The sequence below is a fragment of the Pinus tabuliformis genome, chromosome X (assembly GCF_031772625.1).
Source record: "Pinus tabuliformis cultivar Carrire ecotype Pingquan chromosome X, CPIR1, whole genome shotgun sequence".
Taxonomy (NCBI): domain Eukaryota; kingdom Viridiplantae; phylum Streptophyta; class Pinopsida; order Pinales; family Pinaceae; genus Pinus; species Pinus tabuliformis.
Window position 1 is genome coordinate 876,188,898 of NC_142308.1, and position 22,728 is coordinate 876,211,625.

At 38.5% G+C, this 22,728-nt stretch overlaps 1 protein-coding gene across 4 annotated transcripts in view; it reads right to left on the minus strand.

Annotated features, from left to right (window-relative positions):
- Positions 1–17,044, minus strand: part of LOC149142502 (Clathrin adaptor complexes medium subunit family protein) — a 169,191-nt gene extending 152,147 nt beyond the window's left edge. The window contains exon 1 of one of the 4 annotated variants that reach the window (XM_089453209.1): positions 16,728–17,044. In XM_089453209.1, the coding sequence (XP_089309335.1) occupies positions 16,728–16,785 (58 nt within the window). In that variant the 5' untranslated portion in view covers positions 16,786–17,044. The remainder of the gene's footprint in view (positions 1–16,727) is intronic. The other 3 variants (XM_089453210.1, XM_089453207.1, XM_089453208.1) reach the window with 3 other exon arrangements.
- Between the last annotated feature and the right edge of the window lie 5,684 nt (positions 17,045–22,728).

Here is a 22,728-nt window from a genome sequence, read left to right on the forward strand (position 1 = left end):
CGGCGAAGTCATCCCATAACTGACTCTAATCAGGAAGTTGTTGACGAGCAAGAATCCCATCCACAAAAGCAGACCACTACTTTACGCACCCCTTAGAGCAACTTTGACCAGTTCTGAATCATGCATAGTTTCCCCAATAGTTGCGAGCTCATCACGAGCCTACTAGACCCTTGTGAGATAAGATGCCACAGTCTCAAATCTGTTCATTTAATATTGTTTAACTTTTCTGCAACACCATTTTTTTGTTGTCATTTGTACTCTGATAAAGACCAGTCAAAGCTACCCACATTTGTCTTTCGGTGTCCTTCCTTGATATGTGAGGAATTATATGATCCCTCACACCATCCAAAATTATGTAGCCCACTTTCATATACTCGGTCTTATGCTCTGCTACAAGATCTGGATCTAAAGGAACCTGCATGTCTCTGCTTACCAGATCCTAAAGACCGTTCATCTTCAAAATCATGGTAATTCGCTCCTTCCAAGGACTAAAATTTGATACCCCATCCAACCTGTCTTTGTATCTCAAACTGCTCAATGATGCCATCTCCACAAATCGATCATGGCCACAAAACCCAGCTGCAAAATTTTAAGAAATAATTCTAATCTTGCAAAAAGGAAAACTTGGCGGTACAAACCCTCATGATCTTAGATCTCCCTTTCAGAGACTTCTAGATAGCTTTGATACCATGTTAGATTTCTAATTCCAGCCAGATTTATTTTCTCACGAAAATTTAATTTATCCCCAGCAAATTATTTTTTTATCCAAATAATTACTGAATCATGAAAAATAAAATCATTGGTATTTTAACTTCTAGAATTAAATATATGCGACAAAAATAAGCCAAAGAGATCAATCACACATTGTAAAATAAATTCACCCACATTGATTCTCTGTAATTGCATTATTTGGAAAATCTGGGTTTTTCGACCCATAAATATACAAGGAAAAATACAAATCTAGAACCTATAACTCAGCTTCCTCAGAATGAATTCAGCCCAAGGTAACTCGGCGTCAAGGAAATCAGCTTTCGAATGAAATTGGCCTGAAGAACTCGGCCCTACTACTTTGCTAGTAACTCGACCTACACCCTCCTTCTGTGTTACTGATGCGCACTAGGGAGTACTCGGCCTCCTTCATATAAATTCAATCTCCCTCTGCCAACTCAGCCCTGCAATCTCCTGCTATTCGGCTCTCCTGGATTCGCACAAACCCACTCGCACTTCTCCTTCTCTACGCACTAGTCCATTAAGCCACTTGCACTTAGAAGATATCGTTTTCTCTAAATGATGACTCGCTCACACAACTTGTGCTTTTCTTGTGTCTTCACCTCCTCACTAGCCTTCCTTTATAATCTTCATTGAGTTCAAATCCCTAGCCACAATCTCCCTTCTAGAACCATCTTGGAGATCAACGATTGAGATTATTTCTAAGTCACTTAAAAAATTGAATTATTTATCCTTAGAGAATAACTCAATAATCCAAAATAATTAATTTATTTTAACTATTGCACTTTTCCTTAGTTAGACCGAGGAAAGAAGACATAAATCACTAGAAGAGGCAAATAATGTCTTCCACGTGCTAAGAGACCAAGCTTATGTAGAAGACCCTACGAAGCTACCACTCACATCAACAGATAATGCATTTGATTAAATCTTTCCAACGTGATAGGCCATGTTAATGGGATAAACTGGCTCAGTGCTAATATTGATGTGTTGTTGATGTTAATCACCATGCTAATGTAGTCTTTGTCAGTGAGGCCAAATGCAAGTCTTGGATGACTTTGATAGAATAGATAACCCTTATCCATTGGTTCATGGCGAAAAGGTCACCATGTTGTAAAAGCTCATATTGTAAGGAGTTTTGTACCATCTCAAGTTAAAAGGGGTTTACTTACCATAAATAAATAAGGCGTGTGAACAGGAAGGCAACTCAATTGGCTGATGATAAAGGTTTATACATTATGGTAATGATGCTCACAAGTATAAGGACCTTGTTGTTGAAATATATTGTAGCTTCGGTCAGCATTTTTCATTACATGCACAAAGAAGAAATTGAATTTTTGTGACCTACAAGTTGGCTCAAGCAAGCCCTACAAGTTGGCGCCTTGAGAGATTATCATGTCGGGCCTACTAGGGCTAATTAGCCCTCACATTACACCTATAAATTGGAGCTCATTGATCCTCATTTCGGCCACCATCAATCACACATCAATTCAATTAGCAAACAATAACAAGTTCAGTCCTCTATTACAGGTATATCCACACGTGCGAAGGGTTAAATAAAGTCTACTACAGCTCCGTTGACCTATTCTTTGGACTAAAGTTGAGCGAATTTTGTCTTGGGTATCTTACTCTTGTTTGGGCTATCATCTTATGTCATCTAGAAGGGCGAATACAACAAAGAAGCTCGTTCTCTTTGACGTGACCTATTTCTAACGTTGACAAAGGATTTTGGGCGAAATTTGTCTTCGTTCGTCAGCATCATCAGTGGAAACTACAGTGAGAACTTCGGCCTCCCATCACATTGATTACATGCCCACATTTCGACGTCCTTATGTAGACCCTCTCATTGGACAGAAGTGGAATCTCTCTCTTTATTTTGTGCAGACTTTGTTTGGGTATCTCATTGTTGGTTTTGGATTCGTTGGAACATTCAGATGTACTTTTGATGGACAGAATCTCTCTCTCTTAAGGAAAGAATATTTTGTGTTTTGCCCAGGCTGTGAGCCTAATCTTGGTGTCCCTTGTCTCTTTCTTATTGTCTATTGTTCATTGTCTATTGTGATCTCTATTTACTGCTCTTGTTGAAGAATTGTTGGTTGAAGTTTTTCATGTATAGCTACTTGTTGACTAAAGTATAAAGAAGAAACAATTTGCATCAATAGAAGCAGTTATCAATTGCGAAAAAATTATTCTAGTCATTGCAACACTATAATTTCAACACTTGTGATCGACATTAGAGACATAGGATCACAAATATCATAATGCACCAAATCTCACATGCCCTTAGGCCTGGTCTCGCTATGAGGATATGCAACCTTGGCCTACTTGCCAAGCGCATGCCCTTTGCATACTACATCCTGCTCCACCCAGATCTCTGAAAAACCAATAATCGTCCTTTGCACCATAAGAGCTCTACAAAGTAGATGCCCCATCCTCCTAAGCCAAATCTCGCTCTGGTGTCACTCTCATGAATGAGAGCTTTCACCAGCTGTCCTCTCAATATATAGAGATCCCCCTCCCTTTCACCAATCACCTGCTTCTTGCTGAAATCAATCCCTTTCGACCCAACAACCACTTCACCTCTCGTAGAGTTGACCTCCAGTACTTCATCTTCCATGGCCAAAACTATATGGAGATTTTTCTCCAAATCCAATACATATAAAACCTCGTTCACCTCCATGATACCACCTGAGTCAATCTAGAACTCGATACTCCCAGTGCCCCCAACTACATACTTGGCCTTGTCACCAAGCTCAACATTTACATCTCTAGCCCATTGGTCATGTTGGTGAAGAAGTCCCGAGATCCCATCATATGACAAGATACTCCATTGTTCATGAACCAAACACCTCTCGTGATGATTGCAGAAAGGCAAGATACTAAGGCAAAGTTTTTCTCAAACTTCATCACCATCTCTTCCATTAGCGCAATAGCTATTGTAGAAGTTTTTCCCTTGCCCTTATTTTTCCAGAACACTAATTGCCAAAATGCCCAAACTTGTGACAAGCAAAGAATTTTACTTTTCTCATGTATTTTTCCTTCTTAATCTGTGAAAATGCTCTTACACCTTGGCCTTCGCTTTGCCCTTTTTCGCTTGTGCAGCGAGTGCAAGTTCATCTTTCTCTTCATCACCCTTTTGTTGTCCTCTGGTCAATGAGTTTTCCCAAATCTCCTTCTGGGTGAAGTCTTCCCATAACCAACTCCAATCAGGAAGTTGTTGACGAGCAAGAATCCCATCCACAAAAGTGGACCACTACTTTACGCACCGCTTTAGAGCAACTTTGACCAGCTATGAATCATGCATAGTTTCCCCAATAGCTGCGAGCTTGCTAGACCCTTGTGAGATAAGATGAGCAAGAATCCCATCCACAAAAGTGGATCACTACTTTACGCACCCCTTTAGAGCAACTTTAACCAGCTTTGAATCATGCATAGTTTCCCCAATAGTTGTGAACTCGTCACAAACTTGCTAAACCCTTGTCAGATAAGATGCCACATTTCAGATATGTTCATTTAATAATGTTTAACTTTTATGCAACACCATTTTTGTGTTGTCATTTGTACTCTGATAAAGACTAATCAGAGCTACCCACATCTGTCTTCCAATGTCCTTTCCTGATATGTGAGGAATTATATGATCCCTCACACCATCCAAAATTATGTAGCCCGCTTTCATATACTTGGTCCTATGCTCTGTTACAAGATCTAGATCTAGATTCAAAAGGAACCTGCATGTCTAAGCTTACTAGATCCTAGAGACAATTCATCTTCAAAATCATGGTAATCCGCTCCTTCCAAGACCAAAATTTGATACCTCGTCACCCGTCTTCATAACTCAAAACTCCTCAATGATTCCATCTCCACAAATCGACCATGGCCACAAAACCCAACTGTAAAATTTTAAGCAATAATTCTATTGTTGCAAAAAGGAAAACTCGTCGCTACAAACACTCATGATCTTAGATCCCCCTTTCAAAGTTTTCTAGATAGCTTTGATACCATGTTAAATTTCTAATACGAGCCAAATTTATTTTCTCACGATAATTTAATTTATCCCCAGAAAATTATTTTTTTATCCAAATAATTACTGAATCACGAAAAATAAAATCACTAGTATTTTTAACTTCTAGAACTAAACATATGCAGCGGAAATAAACCAAAGATATCAATCGCACATTGCAAAATAAATTCACCCACACCAATTCTCCGTAATTGCATCATCTAGAAAATCTGGGTTTTTCAACCCATAGAGATACAAGAAAAAATACAAATCTAGAACCTATAACTCGGCTCCCTCAGAATGAATTCGACCACAGGTAACTCAACGTCAAGGAAATTAGCCTTTAAATGAAATTGGCATGGAGAACTCGGCCCTGCTACTCTGCCAGCAACTCGACCTGTGCCCTCCTTGTGTGCTAATGATGCGCACTAGGGAAAACTCAACCCTCCAACAACTCAGCCTCCTTCAGATAAATTCAATCTCCCTCCACCAACTCATCCTTGCAATCTCCTCCTATTCGGCTCTCTTGGATTTGCACAAACCGACTCGCACTTCTCCTTCTCTACGCACTAGTCCACTAAGCCACTCGCACTTGGAGAAAATTATTTTCTCTAAATGATGACTCGCTCACACATCTTAAGCTCTTCTTGTGTCTTCACCTCCTCACTATGTTAAAATTTGGGTACCAGAGGACAAGTGGTTCCCTAAGGCTTTGATCTTTGGCCTAGGGAAAAGTGTCCAAATTTATTTGTACTTTTCTCCTAAAGTGACTTTATAAGTGGTAAAGTCAATTTAATTTAAAAGTGACTTTATTAGTGGTAAAGTTACATTCTAATTTAAAGGTGACTTTATTAAAGTCAATGAAGAATTAGAAAGTGAAAAAGTAACTATGGAAATAAAAGGCTAAGTGGGTCTTTATTTAAAGTAGGTGAGTTAAAAAATAGAAAGTGAGAATTAAATGCACATTTATTCTCATCCCTAGATCTAAATGAATCTCGACCATTAGATCTTAGGATAAACCAAAAGGTCATTTAGAGAGTAAAAGGAGAAGAGAAGAGAAACAAGATCAATTCATTTTTTTATGAGCATTTGAAAGAAAGAGAAAAGCGACCAAGGAGAGAAATTTTGAGCAGTGAGGAAGTGAAGGAGAGCAGCAAGAAGATATTTCAGCAAATCTGGGCACCAACATTTATTGGCATGCAACCCAAGGCAAAACCGTACAGCGGGAGAAAGGCATAAAAATCGAGGAAGAGGGACAACAGCGAGGGCACAAATTTTGAAGCATATTTGGGCATGATTTTTGAGGCAATTGTACCGTTGAAATCTGTATGGTCTGTACAATCTGTACAACAAGTTTTGGGCACATTTTTCGAGGCAGGTCGTACAACATTTAATGTTGTTTTATTGTCGGAAAAATTTCGGTTTTGGCTGTTTGCTGATTGGCATGATTTTCTAGGTGGAGTTCAAACACAAAAATCGATAAGTTGTAATTTGTGGTTGCTGGAATTTTTACTATGTATTTCAGTTTCTCTGTAAAAGCATTTTCAGAAATCAAGAAGAGCTCTCAAAATAGTTTTCCCCAACAGTTGTAGGGGGTTTTTCCAAGGTCACATTGACCAAAAATCACTGTGTTATGTTCTGTGTGTTGCTGTCATAATTTTGCTGTGTTTTATTTCTGCAATTTCAGCAGTTGTGAAATCTCTAAATTTCTGTTTTCAGAAAATATTGTCATTTCCAGATTTTAGAATTTTTATCATGCTTGGATTTAAAAACTAAATGCATAGAGTGATAAGGAAAACTGATAACCGGAGTAGGGGTTGAAATTTCTTCATGGTATCAGAGCTTGGTTGGCTGAAAAGTGCAGTTTTTACAGAGAAAACAAAAACCTTTACCACAGATTTGAAAATTTCAGTTTGGTAGGACAGCGAAACATGTCTTTGGGTCTGAGAGTTGAAAACAGGTTGGATGGACAGAACAACTACAGTGCATGGAAGGAGAGAATCCAGAGCATCTTTGAGGAAGCAGAAGTCTGGGGCATTATGGTAAATACTACACAAAACCTAGTAGCAGTACCTGCTGACCTTGTACAGTTGGCAAAGTTTAACAAAAAGAATGCTAAGGCAAAAAGATTGATTTTGGAAAGAATCAAAGATCATGTCATTCCTCATGTGAAAGGAAAGACTTATGCACATGAGATGTGGACAGCCTTGATCAGTCTTTACCAGAGCTCAAATGAAAATAGAAAAATGGTCCTATAGGAGAAACTAAAGCCCATTAAAATGGCTAAGACTGACAGTGCTACAACATACCTCAAAAAGATCACTTTAGTGAGAGATGAGTTGGCAGTCATAGGTGAGATCATTGCACCCACTGAGTTGGTGAGGATTACTTTGAATGGTCTTCCCAAGACTTGGGGGAATTTTGTGGATGGCATTGTTGCACGGAAAAACATTCCCGATTGGGAGAGGTTGTGGGATGATTGCATTCAGAATGAGATCAGAAAGAACCATCTTAGAGCAGCCAAACAGGTGGAGGGGGATGACAATGTGGCATTGTTAGCAATAGGCAAGAAGGGCAAAGCAAAGAAGCAAGCTTCCAACAGTGGAGGCAAAGGCAAAGGTAAAGGCAAGCAGCAAAACAACGAGAAGGACTATTCCAAAGTCAAATGTTGGAATTGTCAAAAGTTGGGACACTATGCTGTTGTGGGCCCGGAGAAGAAGAACAAGAAAGGGAAAGACAAACCCATGGCAGCTTCTGCAGAAATAGAGACCTTCTCAGAGAGCTTTGATCGAGACTTTGGGTTCATATCTTGTGAGGCCACTAGTGCAGGATCACCTGCCATACAAGTCAGAGGGAGTGTGCACTCCCCGCTACTAGCAGAGCATCTTCTAGCATGTGGTATGTTGACAGTGGTGCTTCCCGCCACATGACAGGAGTCAGAGAGTACTTCTCAGAGCTTTCAAAGGATGATACTGATATGGAGGTAGTACTTAGTGATGACAGCATGGTTAAAGCAATCATTGTGGGGACATTGACATTTGATAGGGGACCCAAACCTCCCTTGAAAGTGTCAAATGTTCTATATGTGCCTGGAATGAAGAAGACCCTGATATTCGTCTCAGCACTTGAGGATAGAGGGTATTATGTGTTATTCAAGAGAGGAGAGGTGCTTATATATCCTAGGGGAACTCCAGCTTCTTCAGCTAGAGTAATTGGTGTGCGCCATGCCAAGGTGTACAAATTCTCATTCTAGCCCCTGATGGCATTGAATAGCAGCACCCGAGCCAGGAACGACAGCAGATCTAGCAGTTCAGAGTTGAGTGAGATTTGGCACTGCAGGATGGGACACATGTATCATGGGGCCTTGAGTACATTGCAGGAGATCACCACTAGTGTGCCAGATTTCAGTTCTGATCACCTTGATGTATGCAGAGGATGTGCTATGGGGAAGTTTGTCAAATCCCTTTTTCCCAGCAGTGACAGCAGAGCGACCGGGATCCTTGACTTGATTCATATCGATGTGAGTGGTCAGATGTCTCATGTATCCTTGAGTGGCTATGAGTACTGTGTTTTATTCATTGACGACCACTCCAGGAAGACCTGGATTTATTTCTTGAAGACCAAGAGTGAGGTCTTCAAGCAGTTTCAAGAGTTCAAAGCTCTTGTGGAGACCCAGACAGGTAGGAAGATCAAGGTCCTTAGGTCGGACAATGGAGGGGAGTATACCTTTGGTGAGTTTGTTGATTTTTGTGCTAAGGCAAGCATTAGGAGGGAGTTCACAGTCCTTTACAACCCCCAGCAGAATGGGGTTGTGGAGAGGATGAACAGATCCATTATAGGGGCTGCCAAAGCCATGCCTTATGATCAGGGGTTACCTTTATTCTTGTGGGCAGAGACCTGCAACACTGTTGTGTACTTGCAGAACAGGAGTCCACATCGTGCCTTGGGGAAGTGACCCCGGAGGAGGCTTTTTCTGGGAAGAAGCCTGATGTTGGGCACTTTTGTATCTTTGGGTGCCTTACATATTCCTATGTCCCCAAGGAGAACAGGACCAAGCTAGAGCCCACTGCAGACAAGGGAATCTTTTTGTGTTATAGCGAGACCTCGAAAGCTTATCAGATTTATATTCCTGCGTAGAGGAAAGTGGTTGCCAGGCAGAATGTGAAGTTCGAGGAGGAGAGAGCTTTCAAGAGGTCACGGGAGTTAGAGTATCTAGAGTCACCAGACCCTTAGGAGCAGCTGAGTCAGTCACAGGGATCCAATGGTTAGGGATCAAGAGGTACATCAATTACAGTGTCAGATCCGTCAGTGAGCATTGGCTCTCGAAGTCAGGTGGGTGGTTTTCGAGTAGCATGCAGGGTAGTCCGCAGAGCAGTTCACAGGGTAGTCCACTAATGGACAGTTTGCACGTACTTCAGCATCTACGGGCACAGATTCAGGCATGAGGTCAGTTGGCAAGCCTTCAGGAGTTCAGGTTTCTGATGATGATGAGGATTCTTTCACTCCAGTGGGAGAAGTATGCTCGGGGAAGAGGAAGCCAAGCGGCTTCAAGATACCTTGCGCGAGGCCACATCAGTTGCTGGGCCAAAAAGATAGGGTAGAGAGAGTAAACCACCTGAGCGGTTCTGTAGTTACATGGCATTAGTAACAAGTATTGTTGACTCCAAGACTTCTAGTTATGAGGAGGCAGCCAGCCAGCAGGTCTGGAGAGAGGCCATGATGGAGGAGTATTCTTCTATTATGAAGAACGATGTTTGGGAGGTAGTGTCAAGGCCTGAAGGTAAATCAATTGTTACTTCCAAATGGCTCTACAGGACAAATCATGTTGCAGATGGCAACATCGAGAAGTTCAAGGCTCGATTTGTGGCGAGAGGGTTCTCACAGGTAGAGGGAGTTGACTATGAGGAGACCTTCGCTCCTGTAGCTCGGTATACATCTATTCGCTCCATTATATCGATTGCAGCAGAGATGGGTTGGAAGATCCACCAGATGGAAGTGAAGACTGCATTTCTCAATGGCTTCATTCAAGAGGAGATTTATATTGAGCAGCCGCAGGGCTTTGAGGTGCGTGGGAAGGAGTCCCATGTATGCAGATTGAAAAAGGCACTCTATGGCCTAAAACAAACTCCTAGAGCTTGGTACTTGAGGTTTGATACATACTTGCAGCAGTTGAGTTTCACAAAGAGTGAGGCTGATCCAAACCTATACTTCATTGTGGTGGGTGAGGAGCCTCTCATTCTGGTGTTGTATGTTGATGACTTGATCATCACTGGTGCAAAGAGACTCATTAAGGGCTGCAAGAGAGATCTTGCTTCAGAGTTTGAGATGAAGGATATCGACTTGATGCATTATTTTCTGGGATTGGAGGTGTGGCAGGAGGAGGGGCATTTCTTCCTGGGACAAGGGGAGTACATTGTGGATATTCTTAGCAGATTTCACATGGAGGACTACAAACCCATGTCTGCACCTATGATCACTAACTAGAAGAAGATTCACGCTTCTAATTCCGAGTTGGTGGACCCTACTCCAAACAGACAGCTGATTGGTAAATTGATGTATTTGGTCAACACTCGACCAGATATATGTTTTGCAGTTAACACTATCAGTCAATTCATGTGTGAGCCCAGGAGAGTGCATTGGGTCTCTGCAAAACACATTCTTCGTTACTTGCAGGGGACTGTGGATTTTGGTATGGATTATAGATAGCGTGATGGAGTGAGACTAGCAGGGTACACTAATTCAGATTGGGCAGGTTGTGCTTCAGATAGGAAGAGTACTTTTGGGTGTTGTTTTGAGTTGAGTTCAGCAGTTGTGTCATGGATCAGCCGGAAACAACAGTCAGTTGCATTGAACTCAGCTGAGGCAGAGTATATCGCTGCTAGTTTGGCTTGTTGTGAGGCCATATGGCTTCGCAAGATGTTGTTTGGTCTATTTGGTCAGGCATTGAGACCTTCAGTAATTTACTGTGATAATCAAAGTTGCATAAAACTCACGGAGAATCTAGTTTTTCATGACAGGTCAAAGCATATTGAAATCAAGTATCACTTCTTTAGAGACTATGTCCAAAAGGGAGCTGTCAAGCTTGAGTACATTTCCACAAATGAACAGGTAGCGGACATTTTCACCAAAGCCTTACCACGGGGCAAGCATATCTACTTCAGAGACAAGATGGGAGTGGTGAGGAACACTTTCCTCAGTAAGAGGGAGTGTTAAAATTTGGGTACCAAAGGACAAGTGGTTCTCTAAGGCTTTGATCTTTGGCCTAGGGAAAAGTGTCCGGTACCAAAGGACAAGTGGTTCCCTAAGGTTTTGATCTTTGGCCTAGGGAAAAGTGTCCAAATTTATTTGTACTTTTCTCCTAAAGTGACTTTATAAGTGGTAAAGTCAATTTAATTTAAAAGTGACTTTACAAGTGGTAAAGTTACATTCTAATTTAAAAGATACTTTGTAAGTGGTAAAGTTACATTCTAATTTAAAAGTGACTTTATTAAAGTCAATGAAGAATTAAAAAGTGAAAAAGTGACTATGGAAATAAAAGACTAAGTGGGTCTTTATTTACAGTGGGTGAGTTAAAAAATAAAAAGTGAGAATTAAATGCACAATTATTCTCATCCCTAGATCTAAATGAATCTCAGCCATTAGATCTTAGGGTAACCCAAAAGGTCATTTAGAGAGTAAAAGGAGAAAAGAAGAGAAAAAAATCAATTCATTCTTTCATGAGCATTTGAGAGAAAGATAAGAGAGAGCAAAGAGAAAAATTTTGAGTAGTGGGGAAGTGAAGGAGAGCAGCAAGAAGATATTTCAGCAAATCTGGGCAGCAGGATTTATTGGCACGCATCCCAAGGCAAAATTGTATAGCGAGAGAAAGGCACAAAAATCGAGGAAGAGGGACAATAGCAAGGGCATGAATTTCGAGACAGATTTGAGCACGAATTTCAAGGCAGATGTACTGTTGAACTCCGTACGGCCCATACAACAAGTTCTTGGCACATTTTCCGAGGTAGGCCATATAGCGTTTATGTTGTTTATTGCTAGAAAACTTTCTGTTTTTGCTGTTTGCTGATTGGCACGATTTCCGAGGTGGAGTTCAAGCACGGAAATCGAGATAAGTTGTAATTTGTGGTTACTGGAATTTTCACTGTGCATTTCAGTTTCTCTTAAAATCATTTTCAGAAATCAAGAAGAGCTCTCAAACTGGTTTTCCCCAAGAGTTGTAGGGGGTTTTTCCAGAGTCACATTGACCAAAAATCACTGTGTTATTTTTTGTGTGTGGCTGTCACAATTTTGTTGTGTTTTATTTTTGCAATTTTAGCAGTTGTGAAATCTCTAAATTTGTGTTTTCAGAAAATATTGTCATTTCCAGATTTTAGAATTTTTATCATGCTTGGATTTAAAAATTAAATGCATGGAGTAATAAGGAACACTGATAACCGGAGTCAGGGTTGAAATTTCTTCACACTAGCCTTCCTCTATAATCTTCATTGAGTTCAAATCCCTAACCACAATCTCCCTTCTATAACCATCTTCAAGATCAAAAGATAAATGGTTGAGATTATTTCTAAGTCACTTAAAAAATTAAATTATTTATCCTTAGAGAATAACTCAATAGTCCAAAATAATTAATTTATTTTAACTATTGTTGAGTTGAACTTAGGAAAGAAAACATAAATCACTAGAAGAGGCAAATAATGTCTTCCACATGTTAAGACACCAAACTTATGTAGAAGGCCCTCCGATGCTACCACTCACATCAACAGATAATGCAGTTGATTAAATCTTTCCAGCGTGAAAGGCCATGTTAATGGGATAAACTAGCTCAATGCTAATAATGAGGTGTTGTTGATGTTGATCACCATGCTAATCTATTCTTTGACAGTGAGGCCAGATGCAAATCTTGGATGACTTTGACAGAATAGATAACCCTTATTCATGGCTTCATGGCCAAAAGGTATTCATGTTGTAAAAGCTCATATTGTAAGGAATTTTGTACCATTTCAAGTTAAAAGGGGTTTACTTACCAAAAATTAATAGGGATGTGAACAGGAAGGCAACTCAATTGGCTGATGATAAAGGTTTATACATTATGGCAATGATGCTCACAATTTGTTATCAGAAAGAAGTTGCCACTGCCCCCTCTCCCCCGAGCACTACTAGCAAATAGTAGTGATTGTAGATTTGACAGAGAAGCATCCATCCCTCCTCTATGCCAAATATAGGAATCTTGACAGGATGAACCAGCAAGGAGGACAAAGGGAAGGGAAGAAGAAATGTGTTCTTGCTTCATTGATCTGTCATGGATTTGCAAAAAGGTAAGAGTTGCAAAGGAGAGTGAAGAAGAATGGAAGTCCAGGAGTAAGGAAGACGAATCCAAAGGAGGAGGAGGCCAAGGGAAGGAGAAGGATGAAGGCGGAGTAAGCTTGAGGTGATCAAGCAAAGGGAAATTTTTAGGAGAGGATTGGAAAATCCAAAGGTGGTTGAGGAGCTTGATGTATGAGCATCATGAATGCTTGATTGGATTGCATTGAGGATGATGAGCGAAATGATCACATATGAATATGTCAAGAGTGCAGATAGGAATTCAACATGTGAATGGAAATAATAAAATAATGATGCAGCAAAGCATACAAATGGGAGTACAAAGCATGGCACTGTGTGATGAAATGTTCGAACATGAGAAGTCAAAGAAGTGGACATGTTTGTTAGTGAATTCAAGGCAAGAATAGATGGTGATAGATCATTGCAGCTGGATAGTCATGATCCTTGGAATGCCTGGTGTTGGAGAAGGAAAGTATAAGTTAATGGAAGAAGGAAATCAGGTTGGCCCTGAGAGGAGGTTTGCTTGGAACCAAGTGGCAATTAAAAGATTCAAAACAGAAAGATATTGTCCTCAAGAATATAGCTCTGAAAGAAGGAAGTTGTACATTGAAGAGAAGACAGAGCGGACTGCATGGAGAATAGCAATTGAGAAGGATGCACCAAGGTCATGAGGACAAGGCTGATTTGAAAATGGGAGAAGAAAATTGGCACTTGAGGAATTTGATCCAAATGCCAAAAAATACGAAGGAGACAGTGTTTGCGTGATTGACAAATTGCAGCAATGAAATAAGAAATCTGAGATTGCAGACAGCAAGCAAAGGAGCAGAGCACCGAAGGTGCCTAATCTGTAGAAAAAAGTAAGATGACTGAGAGTCTGTAAGAATTTGTGAGAGGCTGAGGGCAAATCTGTTGATGTAAATTGATTTTAATCCTGAGAATAATGACATGACAAGACCTATTTAAATATTCTGTTGTGGTTCATATTTCTGTCTTGAATTTCCTTTACTTTTCTTTGTTGGAATATCTGTGCATTTCAGCCCACTGCACAGAGCCCTGAGTTTGGACCACTGTCTGACACCATGCACCAGAGCTGTAAGAACAGATCTTAGAATAAGGCTTAGTGGTTTCGGATAGATTGAGTTTGATTGCGCAAGATCCAGGAGGATCACCAAGAAGAAATGTTTTTGTTTTGAAGTTAATCAGTTTCTAGAGAGAATAAGAGAGGTATTGCAGAAGATGGAGGACTACAGAGAGGAAGCTCTAAAGACTAAAACAAATAGCAGATGACAGAGAAAAAAGATCCAGGAAAAGAAATACGAGCAGCCCCTAGATCTCCATTATCACAGACATGTTCAGGAAGGTGGAAAAAGACTGAGTTCAGGCAGACCCTGGATTTCCATATTCAATTGGTCATAGTGAATCAAGAAGATAGTTGGTTCAGTGATATAGACAAGGTGCTTGCTGATATGCCCATCTTTATCAAAGAGGAGGAAACTTGGCAACCAGCCCCAATCCAGTTCAATAAAGCAAGTTAACTACAAGCATCCCTGATTATATTTTTTTAAAGAAAGTTAACTACAAGCATCCCTGATTATATTTTTTCATATCCTGTTTCTTACAGCCCTGGAGAATTTTATGAATTATCATAATTGGGCTTTGTATGCCAAGCCTAAACATGGATTTTTGTTATTTTGATCTAATAATTCCAATGAAGGCAAACAAAATATCAGCGTAGAGTCTGAAACCTGACTTTCAGGGCAAAAGTTATTCAGTATAACTACATCAATCAGATTGCCATGGGTAACCACTTCAGAGACTAAGTGGTTTAAACTTTAAAGTGAGCTATGTCGGTGTGGAGTCAGTCAGCTGGGAGGAAGATTTTACAGTCAAACAGACCTCCAAATTTTGTATCTTATGTAATATAAACAGGCCGATTTAAAGTCGGCCAACCCTTTCTTTGTGGCTTGGTCTAGATTCTATATACTCTAGTTACGGATAGAAGGTACATCAATCACAAACTGTTTCTATTTAGTATTTACCATGCGGACTTTTACTTTGAAATAAACAATCAAGTATGTGTCAAGCAATTTAAGCATGTGAAAGGGTTTCTAATTTGTGCCAAAGAATTTGCCCCTTTTCCTTCAAGGGTAAATTCTCTTCTACCCTCAGATTGCAGCTATGAATGGACCTGACTTCATTTGACTCTCTTTACAAGTTCACCAATATCCAATTTAAATAAATAAAATGTTGCAAGGCCAACACAACTTCAACAAGGGAGTGATAACAATACTTAGCTTTTGAACTTTGCAGAGGCAGGCAACATGTATAACATGGATTGTATCTATTTGAGAGAGATTGATTATATACCAAATGACATACTTAAGTCTTAAATAGGCTATAATGGAATTTAGAGTAGTGATAAGCACCACTAATATATTAGATTTTGTTCTTTGATGTTTTTACATTACTTTTAAATCAGCTTGGAGATGCTTTCCTCGGTGATTCATTACAGATGATATAATTCCCGCACACTGGTCAATTTTGGTTACCACTTCTGATTATTCTAGTTGATTAATAAGATTCTTTCTTTCATTATCAAAAATGCATTGAGAGCTCAAAGGCTGGCCTCCAATCACTCTACAATTACCCATTTTACGCTACTGTCGTTTTTCATGTGATATCTGTGTGCTTCTTGTTTTGGCAACAGGTCCATCGACACAATTCTCAAGGATCTCTAATACTGATCCAAAATTTGGTCCAATTTACAATCAGTGGTATGAATATCTGAACCAAGGTAAAAACCTCTTGCATAGATGTGAAAGCCACAATTGCTTTGGTTGATTAAGTGAATTGATTATATGTTAGTAAGAACGCGATGCAATAAGCTTGTTCTGAGAGAAACGTTACAGGGCTACATACAAGCATGTACAAAAGCAAGGGATAAGCTGCAAAATGGAAGGTAGATTTAATCAACAGGTTATATTGCAGATGTATCTCGAACTCGTAAGGTAGATTGGAAGACAAATTTCACAACTGAGAGTGAGAAATTTGTTACACCGCAGTTACTTTTCCTTTGAAACGCAAGCAAATATGCTTTCCTAAAATGAGAAGGACTGCCTTCCTGTTGTGATCAAATGTTTCTATCTCTAACTTAGTCCCAACTCACCAACGTTGTTCGAAAGAGCAAAATATCAAGAAGGGGATACCACACAAGCCACATGAAGAACAGATTCATCTCGTGTAAACCGGAGACAGCACAAAGCCAGCCTGAATTTATGTAAAGTACTTGCATCTAGAATCAATACCAGAGCTTTGCAACCTGATCTTGTTCTTATTGATACATACATAAGGGTTTGCCGCTTGGAATAACCCAATCGAGCGGGGGAAGGGGAAGATTTGAATATTTCTGATATTCAAGACCTTGCACAGCTTGATATGGGCAATAATTCAATTCACCTTACCATTTTCCAGTTAAATCCCTTGAATGACGCAGAGGTTTGTTCCTCTCGTCTAAGGAATCTTTGCCTAGTGCTAAGAAATTCAGATCTCCGATCTAACCCCCGCAAAAATAGCAAAGGCACAGAAATATGTTGTGGAATATGTAAAATTAAAAACTAAATGAATAGCCCGGAACGATTAATAGGAGGAACAATGGAATGAACAATGGAATGACGTTGGGACTTACAATCTCGGAAGACAATGTTGTCTCCTCTCTGTGAGAGCACGAAAAATTGCGATATCATGCTGAAGTTTGTCGTTGAAAGCCCTTCGGCGATAAGCAAGATGTCCGTTCCACCGAATTCACAGTGAGCTATATATATATAAGATCTGCCGATCCCTGCTTCTTTAAAGGTCTTTTTGTACCTTCGAGCTTAGCACTCCACTCTCTCTGAAATTTAATTTTAGCTTCTTTGTCATTTCACGAACATCTCACATCCGTTTTTGTCCAAATAGAAAGAATGTAAAACATAATACAAATCTACAAGGATTGCAGACGTTGTTCACCACGACCATCACTTTGCACCACGCTGCTCTAATATGTCTAATAATAATAATAAATAATCAGCCTTGTTAGTGTGAAAAGGGCCAGATTTAATTTTGACCATGGTTTATGGTTGTTAAAGTCTTCAATTGGATTTGGTAGTCCTTTGCAAAGAAGAGGGAACATAGACATGCATCAAAAGATAAGACAAATTTGGTGAGAGTGAAGTAAAAGATGGTAGAGTTACATAGATATGTATCAAAAGATTAGAAGATTAGATAATTTGGTGAATCATTTAGTGTATTAAGAATTGTTTTAAATAAACTTGGAATGTTTTTGGTAATCCAACATGTCTTTGGCAATCCAACCTGTTTTGGTGAGAATATGGACCTAATGGGGTTGAACATTCCTTGCCTTAAGGCTTTTAAGAGTTTTAAAGAATCAACTATACATTGAATTGGTGGATTGCATGTTTAGGTCCACTTGGCATTAGGCACGATGAAAGGTGTGTGGAAGAAGGGGAAATGGTTAATCACCTCCCACCTATATAAAAGAACACAACCATTGTGCAAGGCAAAAATAGGAGATGAAGAAGAGATAATGGTCAAAGAGTTCCAAGTGAGTGTTGAGCATAGTGTTCAACACAGCCAACACTTGGGTGCTAATAGCATAAGTTGTTGAAGAATGAGTCCTGCAAGAGATGGATTGAGTGGCACTAACCCAATTGTTCCTTAGATTATTTGTACTTTTGTAAAACAAGTTGTGAGTAGTGGTTGGACTCCCTTATGTAATATTTGTAACATTCTTCATTAATAAGGAATAAGCATATGTGTTGTGGCTCTTTATCTATTGAATTTTATATCCTTGCAATGCTTTGCTTAACAACATATTGAGATGTTTGGCTAAGTGTTAGGTGTTGTTGGGATGCGTTATGATCAGAGTTGGGTGTGAGCTTTTAGGTGTTAGAGAACTTGGTTGCAGATCTGACAATTGTAGCCTAGGGCGGGGTTATGAGCAACCTTGAGTGAATAGGTGTACTCTTATAACAAGTAACTATAGGTTGGTCATGCTTCTATGATTGAAATAAGGTAGTGTCACATAACCAAGAATGTTGAAAATAAAAAATTGGACAAGACCTTTAGGTTTGTGCTAGGTGGTATCACGGCAATGTTTAAACCACTACTCAACATAGATGATGTTTTTTAAGGCAGGTTGTTTATTGAAGCAACACTTGGTGGCATAACTGATCATGGGACAACCTTATTTCCGATAGCTATTTAAGGCAATCCTAAAAGACGTTAGAGGTTAGATGAAGGTGGAGAAAAATAGCGCAAAGTTGTTGATGCAGATTATGGTTGGTTCAAAAGCATGCTAACATGGCGTCCCCTCGCACCTAAGGTTGCACTTCATGCACAAATTTGTATAGTTTTTCATGTGTCATGCAAGATCCTTTAAGTTCCTAAAGGTGGATTCAAATCAATAAGTGAGCTCTTTCCATGTTGATACAATGTTCTCATCGTTACGCTTTAAGCATGAATCAAAAAATAATTGATGAGTCATCAATAACAATGATACACTTATTCCCACATTCTTTTAATTGATACAGACTTTGATATGTCACTAGAGATCCAACCTCGTTATTTGAGTTAATCCCTAAACCCCATGCAAAATCAAACTCTTATTTTTCTGAGGGATCTATAAGGATCCAAAGCACCTCCCTTATATTTGTATTGATTTGAAGATATTAGTTACAATGGGAGTGGTTGTTAAGGTCATGGTTTCAAAAGAGTCATGACTAATCCTAAAAAAAATGGCACTACTTGTAACACCCTTTTTTCAATTCAAGGGTAGGTTTTGTGTTTTCATTTGTAACAGAAACTATTCTTAGGCCCTCGTTTTAAAGTGTTACAAATTTAATCTTAAAAACAAGATATTGGTTGCAATAATACCAATATTTAAGGCCATGGTTTAAAAATGGTTGCCATTTTAAACCCAAAAAATGAAGTGTCCCTAGTAGCACACTTTTCAATTTGAGGGTCAATTTAAAGTATTAGTTGCAATCGTATCGGATGTTAAGGCCATAGTCTTAAATAAGACATAATTTTAACCTTGAAAAAAAGGATATTAGCGATAGCACCACTTTAAGTTGTTTGTAACAACATCATGGGTTTTTAATCCCATAGTTGCAAAAGGCTCTAATTTTAACCATGAAAAAAAAGAGTGCCACCCATAACACCACCTTTTGATTCACGCGCTGATAATTGTGTTTTTTACATAGAGATATGAGGTTTTAGGGCTAGAATTCTTACTTTGATGTCACAATTTTTGTCAAGTCCATAAATTGTTTCCACGTTTCATTAACATATTGAGACCCATAATTTAGTTATATGCACCACAAGAAATTATATAGAGCCAACGTGCCTAATCAACCATCAAATAAAGAGGTTAAAATGAGACAAACCAAAGTTGACACCAGTTTATAGTTTTAGCTCTAGGTGCAGTAGGCAACCATTGATGCTTAACACCTCCATTGGATAAAACAACAAAGCAATATATTAGGGCATGAATGGAATTTAGCCATAAGTGCAATTAATTTCAAGGCCACTTAAATCTCCTCATCTCATTTTAATGACCTTCATGAAGGGAATTTTATGAATGGCCCACTACTAGAATACCATGCTTTGGGTATCGTATTTAGTATCACTTGCAAGTGCATTTTTTTGAGAAAAGAATTCAAGTCAGGATGATCTAAGTGGATATTGGTGGCCACCCACCTATTCCACTTTGACCCCCAACACTATTTCCTTTCAATTTCCTCATTTCTAGAACAATTTACTATTTTTTGTAGTTTTTCGGGTCCTGAACTTTCGAAGTTGTTTTAAGGCCCTAAATTACGTATTTTGGGGAAAATAGGCAAACCCATAGGCCACAAAAAAAAATGTAGTCAAAAGTTGATGTCCTCGGGTAGATCTTTCTAACAAGGTATTGTACATGTCAAACATAGATTGTATGCCAAATTTATGACACCGGGAAGTTGATGTACTAACTAACCCTAACGGGGCCCACAAGCTTTGGCATTTCATCTCCTAGGGTCAAGTTTTTTTTTTTCTTTTTTTTTTTCTCTTTTTTTTATGTTTAGGGTTTTCCATTGTTTCATAATAATAAAAGGGCCTTTGAGCCTCATTGTAACACAGTTCAGAAGGCATGTAACCATCACATCCCTTCTCAGAGATAAGTTGCATCGCCTGAGCTAGTTTGTTTCTCTTATGTATGTAAACATTTTTTAGCAGTTGCTATTTTATTAATTGAAATTATGTTTTGTTGTATCTCTTTGTTTTGGTTTGAATCTGTATTTCATTTCATTCCTACATAAATCTGGATCATAGGAGGATGTAGAACATGACACTGCAAGTGGCATTATGATTTGCATGGATGGATCATCATCTTTTTTGTTACATTGTCTTAATGCCAAAAAATTATGATGCAAAGAGTTGCTCTGCAAAAAAATTGTATGAATTTGCATCACATATTATTGTAAAACACCTTAAAAAGTCAATTTTGACATGTTTGCCTAAAATGTGTATGTTGTGTCACATTGGTGATGCCATACATTAATTTGTGCACAATATTCCACAGTGTGTGTCATACATGTGTTGAAATACAAAACTTTACAATCCTTTTTGTATCATATTTGCATCTCTTAGGCATCATATTATATTAATCCCGCATCATGTTAGTGTCATTTTTCATCATTATTATCCCTTTTATGCCATATTCACATCATATTAGAATCATTTCATGTCAAGCTAGTGCCATATATGCATCAAAATTGCATCCTTTTTGTGTCACAATACATCATGTTCAACCAAATTGCATCAAACTTGAGTCATATTTATGTCAAAATTACATGTGTTTAGCATTAAAGTTGAGATGCAATAATTATTAATGAATTAGTATTGTGTATTAATTTAATTATTATTGACCATTTAATTAATTAATTTTCTCTAATTAACACTTAAAATCTGTCAAAATCACATTGTTTTCCAACCAAATTTTTTCATGCCCCCTATTATAACCCAGAAAAAAAGTCCTTAGCCATTACTATGTTGACCAGCATTGTCAACTCCCCCTTCTTAACATTAAACTCAAACTATGTTGATGAGAGATAACCCTATATACAAATTCTTTCGTTGAATCAATGAGCTCTAGAATTGTGCTCTCTTTTGCGTGGTAAATTTATCTCTAACTTTATTCTCCACATTCAACTTTTTCCCTAATTCATATTGCAAAGGACTCCATTTGATAGTAGATCAGACCATAGTGCTTTGTGCCTAGTGATCTCTCTCTCATATCGCCTTAGGCCAATACATACCTCCTTTAGATCTCATAAAATGCAACTACAGTTCATGTAATAGCATTGACTCATTTTTGCAAAGAGAAGAGAGCATTGGGTAAGGGATATGCTCCCTATAGACTAGATAAAATTGACCTTATGATCCTAGATCACTTCTTTTCCTATTAACAAAGGGTTTATGATAAAGCCATGCTCAAAAATCATTTAAGAATACCCATTATGTGTGCTTAATAAGTCATGTAGAAGCACCCACCTAAGCATTGATAGTTCATAACCACAAATGCCATTGAGGAAAGCACAAGGAGAGGCACATACCACAACTCTAATACCTACTTGTTGCTAAATGGATTACTAAGACATTTTTTTTTGGGAGGTACTCCATCATAAGTATTGTAAGGTTATGGAAGGGGTGAGATGGTTCTAGGCCCCCCATTTATTATTAAAAATCCTTCTTTCAACCATACAACCTCATTATCTTCTCGATTGGTCACCTCAACTTATCTTTGTAACAATTGGAAGTCAAAAACCTTTGGAAAACATTGCCTTAATTCTAATGTTCTTTAAGTGATACATGATAGCTTATTTTTTTGTAAGACATTATTGCACTAAAGAGTTGATGATGATGGTAGAATCCCCAATTACCATAATCTGCATCATTATTTTCCCTCTTTAAAGTTTAATGCCTTAATAAACAACCCAAGCCTCTACTTCATTGTTTGATGATGATTACAAGCCCAATCCCATGCAATTTCATTTCAATTTGTCCTTTAGGGATGAGAACCACCATTGCACCTATTACCCCTTATTTAATTAATCAACATATTTAATTAATTTTATTATAATAACAACAATAACAATTTATATAGCTACTTCTATATTAATATATCCAACTCAAATACATGAAGTAACAACTACAAGTTATCCATGCGAAATAATCATTGATTATTTCCAAAAGGTATAATGACTATCTTTGGTTTGTTCATCACTCAGAGGAGAGAGATTTACTAACATTCAACTGAAAAAACAAGGCCTCACAAAGTCTAAACTCAAAAGTGCAAATATAGAAAGACATAAACAACTAGAAAACCTAAATAGTTGTAGTTTAAGAGTCTAACTCCTACAAATCAATGAAGATTGGTTGAATATTTTCACATGACATTATGGCTTTAGTTCCTTTGCCAATGTTGAGTTGCTCCAAATTATGTTCAAATTTCATTTTCAGTTGGTCCACCTTTTTGTAAAATTTCACATCGTAGATTAATGTAGCTTTCAATTTCATACACCACTAAACCCTTTGCATGCCAATATAAGTAAGAGATTCTAAAATATTTTCAGTTCTAGTCATAAAGT